At 45.9% G+C, this 11,202-nt stretch overlaps 2 protein-coding genes across 3 annotated transcripts in view; both read left to right on the top strand.

Annotated features, from left to right (window-relative positions):
* Window positions 1–7,495, top strand: part of CHST5 (carbohydrate sulfotransferase 5) — a 32,586-nt gene extending 25,091 nt beyond the window's left edge. The window contains 1 exon segment of the mRNA XM_031658082.1: window positions 7,313–7,495. The gene's annotated coding sequence lies outside the window, so the exon portion shown is untranslated.
* On the top strand, window positions 4,953–10,529 carry LOC116271269 (transmembrane protein 231-like). Of its 2 annotated transcripts, XM_031658087.1 has the most exons (3): window positions 4,954–5,490; window positions 7,504–7,585; window positions 10,433–10,529. In XM_031658087.1, the coding sequence occupies exons 1-3, from the start codon at window positions 5,350–5,352 to the stop codon at window positions 10,507–10,509; spliced, it is 300 nt and encodes a 99-aa protein (XP_031513947.1). In that variant the 5' UTR covers window positions 4,954–5,349; the 3' UTR covers window positions 10,510–10,529. The 2 variants fall into 2 exon arrangements, with proteins under 2 accessions (XP_031513946.1, XP_031513947.1); XM_031658086.1 differs by lacking the exon at window positions 10,433–10,529 and having other exon boundaries at window positions 4,953–5,490; window positions 7,504–8,319.
* Window positions 10,530–11,202: the final 673 nt, after the last annotated feature.

Genomic DNA, 11,202 nt, shown 5'->3' on the forward strand with positions numbered 1-11,202 from the left:
GCCCTATCATGTTTAACACGGGAATCTGTGGTGCACACGGTTCAGCCCTTAGTTGGTTGGCATACCTGTGTCCAGACCCACTTTTCTGGAAGTTTCCAGCTTCATGTGTTTCTGGCAGATCAGGGTCCTGCCTCCTAGGTCACTGCCCTGATGGTTATGGGACAGTCAGTAAGAAGCCAGGCTCCAGCAGTGCCTTGAATTACTACTAAAAGCTATGCTTATCACGGCTTCAGCAGAAGCCTTCCACAGCAGGGGTCCAGGGGGTGATCTTATGTCAGTGGGGGCAGACAGCAGGCAGTGGTGATTAATCTGAGTTCTTTTTTTTGTTTTTTTGAGACAGAGTCTTGCTCTGTCGCCCAGGCTGGAGGGCAGTGGTGGTGTGATCTCGGCTCACTGCAGTCTCCGCCTCCCAGATTCAACCAATTCTCCTGCGTTAGCCTCCCAAGTGGCTGGGATTACAGGAGCGTGCCACCATGAACAGCTAATTTTTGTTTTTGTTGTTATTTGCTTTTTTTTGGTGGGGAAACAGAGTCTCAGTCTGTCGCCCAGGCTCCAGTGCAGTGGCACAATCTCAGCTCACTGCAACTTCTGCCTCCCAGATTCCAGTGATTCTCCTGCCTCAGGCTCCCAAGTAACTGGGATTACAGCCACACGCCACCACGCCTAGCCAATTTTTATTAGTAGTAGTAGTAGTAGAGATGGGGTTTCACCATGTTGACCAGGCTGGTCTTGAACTCCTGACCTCAGGTGAGATCCACCTGCCTCGGCCTCCCAAAGTGCTGGGATTACAGGTGTGAGCCACCACACAAGGTCTTAGTCTGAGTTCTTGGAGGCAGGTTTGCATCTTATTTGTCCACTTTGGACCAGTGAATTCCTGGTGCCATCCTAGAACTTTCTACAGACTAGGTGTTTGGGTGGTCAGAGGGTCAGATTGATTTGGGAGTGGCAGGTGAGGACTCGGGATAGAAGATGGTCTTTCTGCCTTGGAAGAGAGGCATGGTGCTGTGCTGGGGCTTGGGGATGAGGTGGCAGTGGGTGGTGGACAGGGGGCCTCAGCTGGGAGGCCAGGCTGCTCTTGACTGAGCCAGGGGCCACAGTAGCTGCCCAGGCAGGAGGGATTTGTGTGGGCGCCAGAGCTCTGGTGGGTGCACATTTGTCAGGGAGAAGCAGTATCCAAATGCAGGCGCTGCCCCCTCTGGAGCTGCTGCCAGCCAGGGAGGGCGAGTCTGTGGGCAGCAAAGGTAGGATTAGCTCCTGGCCTAATGGCAGCCAGAAGATAAGCTGCAGGAGGATATGAGTTTGTTGTGGAAGAGGTGGGGCCTGAAACCGAGAATCCTGCCCTCAATTTCTGATTGACACTATTGACTAAAGGTGGCTTTTTTCATTGGTGGAGGAAGGGCAGTAGTTCGTTTATTCAGCCTCAATTTATCTATCCATATCCTGGGCATGAGAGTACCCACCTCTCTCCTCGGATATGTGGAGGGATCACGTGGGACAATCAATGGATATAATAATTGTTTCAAATCCTGCATATACCTCATAGGTGTGAAGTGGTTGTGTCATTTGTGAATTCTCTTGGCCAGGCACCAGTGGGAGGTTAGATAGTGACCTGGAGTTTGTGTTGAGGAAGTAGTGACCTTTGAATGCCTGCCTTTGTAGCTGTTGCACAGATGTTAGGCTTACTTTCAACTAAATGGAATTAACTAATTGATTTCTTCAGTGGTCCAAGTGATAACAGAGCCAACCCTTGTTAGCCCATAGGGGTGAGAGTCTAGCTTAGTGACAGGTTGTTTTTGGGAGACACACCCTTTGTGTCCTCACTTCTCTGTCCCCTGTGTCCACCCTGCTGTCCCTCTCACCCATTCTTCCAGCTGTACTGGCCCCATGGGTACCCAGAGCACATGCACTTGTTGAGTCTAGATCCTTCATCCCTGAAACATTGTTGCACCCCATCACCTCATCACCTCACTTCCTTCAGGTCTCCAACATGTCAGGTCATCCTGAATATTTTCTTTAAAACTTTTTGTTAAATTCTACCTTCATTATTCTTTCATTTTAGCCTGCCTCATTTTTCTCTGTAGCACTTATCACTATTTGATATTGTTGCATATTTATTAATCTATTTTCTGTCTTCTTGGTTAGGAACATAAGCTCCATTAGGATGGAGACTTTGTCTGTTTTGTTTAGGTTATATTCTCATCATCTGGAATAGTGCCTGTAGGGCCTCAAAAAGTTCCTAACAGATTAATGAGTGAATTTAACAAGTAGACACTATTGATGGTGCTGAGCCACATCTCTGCCCTCTCTGAACTTAGAGCGGAATTATGCACACAGGCAAGTATACAGACTCTGATGCCTGGTGCTGCCGTTTTGCAAAAAGACTTTTCCAACCCACTGTCTTCTTTTGAATTTTTATATAAATCTGACTGGGCGTGGTGACTTACACCTGTAATCCCAGCACTTTGGGAGGCCAAAGCGGGCGGATCACAAGGTCAGGAGTTCAAGACCAGCCTGGCCAACATGGTGAAACCCCATATCTACTAAATATACAAAAAATTAGCTGGGCGAAGTGGCAGATGCCTGTAATTCCAGCTACTCAGGAGACTGAGGCAGGAGAATTGCTTGAACCCAGGAGGCGGAGGTTGTAGTGAGCCAAGACCATGCCACTGCACTCCAGCCTGGGCAACAGAGCGAGACTCCGTCTCAAAAATAAATAAATAAGTAAGCAAGTAAGTAAGTAAGTCTGGATATTTTAGTCCTGGAAAGGATACCACATTTGAAGTCAAAGACCTGATCTGAAATTCTGTCTTCACCGTTACTTGCTGTACCTCTGATAAATGCCCTAACCTCCCTCACCCGTGGTTTTCTCAACTATATAATGGGAAAATACTTGTTCTGCCTGCCTGGGGCTTAACATTTATTATAAAGATCAAATGAAATTAATTTCTCCCCCTGCCCCACAGTGTGTTGGCGTCTGGCCGTTGTCTCCTGGCCACTATCCTCTGTTGCAAGTTGAGAAATGTGATCTTTGTTTCCTGTCCAACCCTAGAGATCCAGAAGGCGTGGATCTGTCACAGAGAGTTACACAACATTTTCTACCCAAGTCCCAATTGAAGAAAATCCACAGGAAGACAAGGCAGGCTCTTTTCATCCTACCCGTAATGACTAGTCCATCATTACCTCAGTAACTTGATCATCAGCCCTGGTAGTAGAGATCCCTCCCCAAAGCTGATGAAACAGGGCAGAGAGAAAGTATACAAGAGAAGAGGGAGGGAGGTTTCTCTAAAACAAGACCTACAATAAGGACATTATTGTCTAGAAGGAAATAAATAATTGAAAGTTTCTGAAAACTGGGATTTCTTCGTCTCAAATGACCTTATTAGCCCAAAAAAGTACAACAATTATTTTCCTCACATAATAGTAATGGTGGGAATCAAAATGAATCCGTAGATGGGGGATCCAGGTGGGAATGCTGCTACACCATAGTAGAATCGTTCTGGGAACCTACAGTGGGGAAGGATCACTTGTAGCAGAAAGATCCAGAGTTGTACGGAGGGACCATGTCAGCAGTGATCACTTTTCAGTAACCGTCCTTTCCTGCTGATCATTTTAGGATCACTGTGAGGTCAGATTGGATGGTGGGAGTGGATATCAATTTTTTTTTACTGCCTACATATGCTTCATGAGCTGTAATTTGTCTTTTTCTCTTCCACAGATCTCTGTTTCTTTTCCTTACTTTCATGCCCATAATTTGTCATACAGATGTGGTTTAAGTCTTTGTTGATTTGACATAGATTCCTTTTGCATTTCATTTATTGCTACTAAAAGATGCACAAGGCTTTCAGGTCCTCACATGAATGGTGAGATGAGATCCAACATCAAGAATCCGAAGCAGAGACACTTGTGGTTTCGGAATGTGTAAATAGAGCTTGGTGATTTTCTGTTGAGTTTGTTGGGGGAATGCATAATGATTAGGATTAGGTGTTTTTCTATTTTAAAAAGTTGCTTCTAGAGGCATAGAAGACAATTCTGATACACTGTTTAAATTTTCCATACAAATCCAGGCATGTTTATGAAAAAGAAAAAAACACCAGTACAAAACAAATAAGATCTGATCTGACTGGGCGTAGTGGTGCACGCCTATAATCTTAGCATTTAGCGAGGCCAAGGCAGGAGGATCCCTGCCTTAAAAATATTTTTAAATTTAAAAAATAAAATTTACAATTATAAATTTAAAATTTTAAATTTTAAAAATTTAAGAAAAGATCAAACGAGACAAATGCTATTCACATGTTTCTTGTCTTGTTATTGCCACTTCAAGTTCCCATTTATTTTGGCCAGTGAACGTTTGAAACACTCAGATATGAAGTTCAGGGGCCATGCACTTTGTGTCTCTCCCCAGTATTAATGCATTTACACCTGTCTATTTTTCTTTTTCTTTTGGTGGGGGAGAGAATGCCTGTTGTGTACAGCAGGACAGTGGGTCATTGCGTATGTACAAAAGTGATGTGGATTCCTCCCAGACTCATTAGTGACCAGGGCTGCTGGCCCTGTTTGGGTTTCCTAGACTAGAGAAGGAGACAGGAACCAGGATGGGAAGACGGACATGTTACATTTTAAGCTGGAGCTTCCCCAGCAGTCCATGGAGCACGTTCTCGGTGTGTAGCTCATCCTGACTTTCGCCTATCAATTAATTACATGTGAGTCAGTCCACTGGGAGGCTGTTCTCTCCCTTGTGTCTTTTTTTTTTTTTTTTTTTTTTGAGACAGAGGCTCGCCGTGTCACCCAGGCTGGAGTGCAGTGGCCGGATCTCAGCTCACTGCAAGCTCCGCCTCCCGGGTTCATGCCATTCTCCTGCCTCAGCCTCCCGAGTAGTTGGGACCACAGAGGCCCGCCACTTCGCCCAGCTAGTTTTTTGTATTTTTTAGTAGAGACGGGATTTCACCACGTTAGTCAGGATGGTCTTGATCTCCTGACCTCGTGATCTGCCCTTCTTGGCCTCCCAAAGTGCTGGGATTACAGGCTTGAGCCACCGCGCCCGGCCTCCCTTGTGTCTTTTTAATAGACCAGAGCCCTTCTTCTGATTTCTGGAAGACCCACACTGTAGCAGGCCCTCTTCCCCACGTAGCTTGGGATTTAACTTAGGCCAATCGCATGGTTTTCACTAAAGTCATGTTAACTGATATGGGCTGTTAATAGCTCAGAAGGTTCTAGGCAGTGTTTCCTGCATGGCTACACTAGGTATGTGAGGGCCCCTTAGGTTTCAGCCAAGACAGGTGACTCTTAGCACCCAGAGCCCTTCAGATCTGATGGCGGTTGGTATGTTGGTCCTTCTAATGATTTCAGAGGATGGTGACCCTCGTGATGCAGAGCATGGCGTTTCTCCAGTCCTCCTTTCCTGTCCCGGGATCCCAGTTATATGTGAACGGAGACCTGAGGCTGCAGCAGAAGCAGCCGCTGAGCTGTGGTGGCCTAGATGCCCGATACAACGTAAGGGCGCTTCTCATCGTCCAGCTCCTTTGTTTCTGTGTGTTACTGTTCATCGAGTTCTTTGAAGAGGGGAATAAAAAGTAGAAACATTTCTCTGTGGGTGGCTTTCAAGGGGCCTTCTGAGGAATTCTTGCCATGAAGTCTTTTCAGGCTATGAAGATACACATGTATTTACACCTAGAGGGAGACAGAGAAAAAAATTTGTGTTTGTTGAATACCTAATTGTTTATTGTTTTTAGGTACACATGTGCGTGCGTGCACACACACACACACATATTCTCTCTTCCATACACACACTTGGAGTATGTGTTTCCAAGAGATTATGTAAAATGATGATGTAAAATGCTCATGTAAAGTATTTCAGAAATACTACTAAACAGTTTACTGAACCTATAACATATGCCACCCCTGAGTGTGGGGGGTTACCTGTATCATCTCCTTTAATCATCACAGCAACCTCTGAGCTGCCTGCAATGTCCTTTCCTAGCACTCCAGCCAGTGGCCCCTTTGCTGTCCCTCTTGCTTCCTTGCAGCCACCTTGGCCTTTTTGCTGTTCCTCAAATCCGAGAAGCAGCTGCCACCTCAGGGCTTTTGCTTTTGCCATTTCCCCTGCCAGGCATCCATGCGGCTTATCTGACCACGCCATTCAGGTCCCTGTTCAGACATCGCGGAGCACAGTCCTTCCCTGACCTGCTTCTACAGCAGCAGCCCCTCCCTCCACCATCTCTCAGCCACTCTCTCCCTCCTGCCGCCTGGCCTACTCAGGACACGTGTTTATGTGTTTATTTGTTGTCTCCCTCAGGCTTGACAGCAGTGGCATCTCATACACTATCACGTCTGTGCCTAGCTTATCATGTCACATGATAAGCTCACAGAGAGACTTGTTTAAAGAATGAACTCATTTTGCAGAAGACAAAACTGGGGCTTACAGTGATTAATTTTCCCAAAGACTCACATCTTGAAAGTATAACAGAGCCAGGAACTTTCTGTGTCCGGAACTCATGCATCTAATCACTCATTCTTCACCTTTATTGTATCACAGTGGGGACCATAGAAGTTGGGCTGCTGTACTTTGGAAAATGAAAAAGGGAAATTATCAGTTATAAGCCGTCCTCCCACCTCAGCCTCCAAGGGTACTGGGAATACAGACATGAGCTACCGCACCTAACCTTTTTTTAAAACAATTTCATTTATAATTTTATTTATTTTTTGTAACGAGGTTTCACTTTGTCACCCAGGCTGGAGTGCAGTGGCGCAATCATGGCTCACTGCAGCCTCGACCTCCCTAGACTCAGGTGATTCTCCTACCTCAGCCTTCTGAGCACCTAGCTGGGACTAAGGTGCATGGTAGCATGCCTGACTAAATTTTACATTTTTTGTAGAGATGGGGCATGTTTCTCAGGCTGGTGTCAAATTCCTGGACCCAAGCGATCTACTCACCTTGGCCTCCTAACATGCTGGCAGGTGTGAGCCACTGTGCCTGCCCTCGCACCACCTTTTTAATAAAAAAACTAGAGTCTCACGCTGTGGCCAAGGCTGAAGTGCAGTGGCCTACTTATGACTCATTGTGCCTCATACTCCTGGAGGCACCACAATGCCTATTTTATTGAGATTTTTTTTTTTTTTTTTTTTTGGTAGAGATGGGGTCTTTATGTTGCCCAGGCTAGTCTCGAACTTCTGGCCTCAAGCAGACCTCCTGCCTCAGCCTCCCAGATTGCTGGGATTACAGACATGAGCCATGACATCCAGCAGAGAGAGATTTTATAAGTAGCTTTAAAACCCATGAAACATGGACACTGACCACTTATTTTCATCCCCACAGAAGGAAGGACAGAGTAAATGAACTTAAATTGTTGCAAGATAATTTATTCATCTTTGAAGAGAAGATTATTGATACTGCAGTAGGCCACCAAGAACGAGAGGGTGCTCTGTGGGACCAGCCTGGGTGGGCAGAAGGGTAGAAGGAAGAAAGGAGTCTCCCAGGTGCTCACACCACATCCTCCTGTGTCCCAGGTATCCGTGATCAATGGGACCAGCCCCTTTGCCTATGACTACGACCTCACCCATGTTGTTGCTGCCTACCAGGAGAGGAACGGTGAGTCACAGGTAGAGCTCATTCAGCCGCTGCTCAGGACTTTCAAGATTAGTGGGGGCAACAGAGACAAGCAGAATTGGAACCCTTGTGATAAAAATGTGAAAAGCTGTGAATGCTCAACGATGGGAGCAAATGTGCTGTCCAGGATTTGTCCTTTTCGTCCTCATGTTCAGACCTGGGACCGCCCCCACCCCTCCAGCATCCCATGGTCCAGAAGGTTAGTGATAGTTAAATGCCATCATTTTCCCACCACTGGCTTGATGAGTTTCCCTTTTAAAAAATGTAAGCCTAATTGAGTTGTTCCCCATACCACACCTATAACAGATGCCAAAGACAAATTGCTGTTCATGCTTTTCAGAGAGAAGCAGAGGACGTGAGTGACTCTCCCCACATTAGCAGTCCTGCAGGAGAACAGGAGTGCCCCTGCTTCCTGCCAGAAGGCACAGTGTGCTCATTCCTTACAGAGCTCTAGGCCAGGGCATGTGTTAACTCAGCTCGTTTGGCTGGTCAGTGACTGAGGTTTTCTGTAAAGGCATCTAGAGTGTTACTTGGCAAGCAGACGTCATGGAGACGACACACAAACATTTCACAAGGGAGACGACTGCAAATCCAGTATTGCTTTCTGATTTCATGTCATACATTAGCAGCATTTTTCTAATAATAAGGGAATTCTAAAACAAAACTAAAAAGCACGGCCCAAGAAATTGATGTTTTTCTTTACTTTTTTCACTCTTTATTCTTATGTGGATTTTTATTTATTTATTTATTTTTTATTTTTATTTTCAAGATGGAGTCTTGCTCTGTTGCCCAGGCTGGAGTGCAGTGGCGCGATCTCGGCTCACTGCAAGCTCCGCCTCCCAGGTTCACACCATTCTCCTGCCTCAGCCTCCGGAGAAGGCTGAGGTGCCCACCACTACGCCCGGCTAATTTTTTGTATTTTTAGTAGAGATGGGGTTTCACCGTGTTAGCCAGGATGGTCTCGATCTCCTGACCTCGTGATCCACCCATCTCGGCCTCCCAAAGTGCTGGGATTACAGGTGTGAGCCACTGCGCCCGGCAGTTATTTGTATTTCTATGTAAAAAAAGTATTTCCCCACACTGCTACAAAGTTCTAATTTTTTTTCTTGAAGAGGCACAGGGTCATGTTCTGATGCTCAGGCTGGAGTGCAGTGCTGTAATCATAGCCAATTGTCACCTCGAACTGCTGTGGGTTCAGTGATCATCTCACCTCAGCCTCCTGGGCCGCTAGGACTACAGGCACGTGTCACCATGCCCAGCTAATTTTTTTATTTTTTGGTAGAGAGAGGGTCTCGATATGTTAGCCAAGCTGGTCCCAAACTCCTGGCCTCAAGTGACCCTCCCACCTTGACCTCCCAGATCCTTGGGATTACAAGAATGTGTGACTTTGTCCAGCCAAACATATTATTTAGAGTGGCAACATGTTATTCTTTCAGTCAGCCATTCAGCAATTGTGAATGACCACATGACCATTTCCAAGTTTTTGACGTATTTTAATATAAATATTAGTCCATTTTACACGGCTGTAAAGACATACTGAGACTGGGTAATTTATAAAGAAAAGAGGTTTAATTGATTTGCAGTTCTGCATGGCTGGGTAGGCCTCACAATCCTGGCAGTAGGCACCTCTTCACAGGGCGGCAGAAGAGAGAATGAGAGCAGAGCTAAGGGGGAAGCCCCAAATAAAACCATCAGATCTCGTGAGAACTCACTATCATGAGAACGGCATGGGGAAACTGCTCTCATGATTCAGTTATCTCCACCTGGTCCTGCCCTTGATACATGGGGTTTGTTACAATTCAAGGTGAGATTTGGGTGGAGACACAGAGCCAAACCATATCAAATATTTTTTTGACAAGTATCTTAACAAATTATTTGTTAATCTACTTTATACACACAATTTTTAATGCTTTCGAATGATTTCTTTCAGTTCTGAAGTACAGAATATTCCACAGGAATAAAATAATATTTTTATAGCCGGGCGTGGTGGCTCATGCCTGTAATCCCAGCACTTTGGGAGGCCGAGGTGGGCAGATCACCTGAGGTTGGGAGTTTGAGACCAGCTTGACCAACGTGAAGAAACCTCGTCTCTACTGAAAATACAAAATTAGCTGGGTGTGGTGGCACATGCCTGTAAACCCAGCTACTCAGGAAGCCGGGGCAGGATAATTGCTTGAACCCGGGAGGCGGAGGTTGCAGTGAGCCAAGATCATACCATTGCACTCCAGCCTGGGGCAACAAGAGCAAAACTCCTTCTCAAAAAAAAGAAGAAGAAAAAAAAAAGAGTATTTTTATAGCCCTCAATATATTTTGCCAATAGGCTGCCCCCATCATGGATTAATGGTTAATGATTGTATTGCAGTTGCCACCATCCTGAATGACTCCAGCTTCCTCTGGCTGGTGGGCAGAGCCATGAAACTCCATTTGTGATTAATGCTGTCATCCAATATCCTGTGGAAACCATATCATATCCTTTCTGTTAGAGAGGCAGTGGTAACTCAGCTTCCAAAAAGGAAAGATTCCAAACTTGTCACCAGCAGAAACAGATGTGGTAACCTTTGATTGGAAATTGCTACAGCACTGTATCTCCACATAAATGACTGAGTCTGCTCTTTATACAGGGGGGGAAATCATTTCCTGTTCGTATTTCTTTCTGAGCCATTCTTCTAAGTCAGAATCATCCATATTTATTTTTTAATAATCTTTCATTATTCCTTTCATCTTAAGAGTATTTGAAATATTCTTGCCATTTCCTGTCTGGCCTAAACCTTAGTTTACTTTGACTTATACCATGTGGTCCTCAACTCTTTAACTGTCTGTTCTTATCAGCCAGGATTCTGGGAGATAGTAAAGTTCGCCTGGGTGCAGTATGTCAGCATCCTGCTTATCTTCCTCTGGGTGTTTGAAAGAATCAAGATCTTCGTGTTTCAGAATCAGGTGGTGACCACCATCCCTGTGACAGCGACGCCCCGGGGAGAAATGTGTAAGGAGCACTTATCCTAGGAAGGCCGTTTCTGAAGACTCGGCAGGACCGTGGCTGCCTCATTGTCATCTCCTGGGAACATCTTAGGACCTTTTGAAAGAGCACAGCGAGGCCGGGCGCGGTGGCTCAAGCCTGTAATCCCAGCACTTTGGGAGGCCGAGATGGGCGGATCACGAGGTCAGGAGATCGAGACCATCCCACGGCTGGCACCACGGTGAAACCCGTCTCTACTAAGAAATACAAAAAATGGCAGGCCGAGGTGGAGCCTGTAGTCCCAGCTACTCGGGAGGCTGAGGGCGAATGCGTGAACCCGGAGGCAGGCTTGCAGTGAGCTGAGATCGGCCACTGCACTCAGCCCTAGGCGACAGCAGACTCCGTCTCAAAAAAAAAAAAAAAAAAGAAAGAGCACAGCGGACACGTCTTGAAGACTTGTGTGCTTTCCCTCAGAGACAACAGTTCTTTCCAGTTTTGCTCTACACAAGTTATCTTCAGAGCTCCTGCAATCACCAAGGACTAGTTTGTGGAAAAGGTCTGAGAGTTCCTGGAGATATAATTAGCTTTGGGTTTTCTTCCTTGCCTTGAGTTGAATTTCAGGAGAAAATGGCAGGCAGTTTGA

The sequence above is a fragment of the Papio anubis genome, chromosome 18 (assembly GCF_008728515.1).
Source record: "Papio anubis isolate 15944 chromosome 18, Panubis1.0, whole genome shotgun sequence".
Classification (NCBI taxonomy): Eukaryota; Metazoa; Chordata; class Mammalia; order Primates; family Cercopithecidae; genus Papio; species Papio anubis.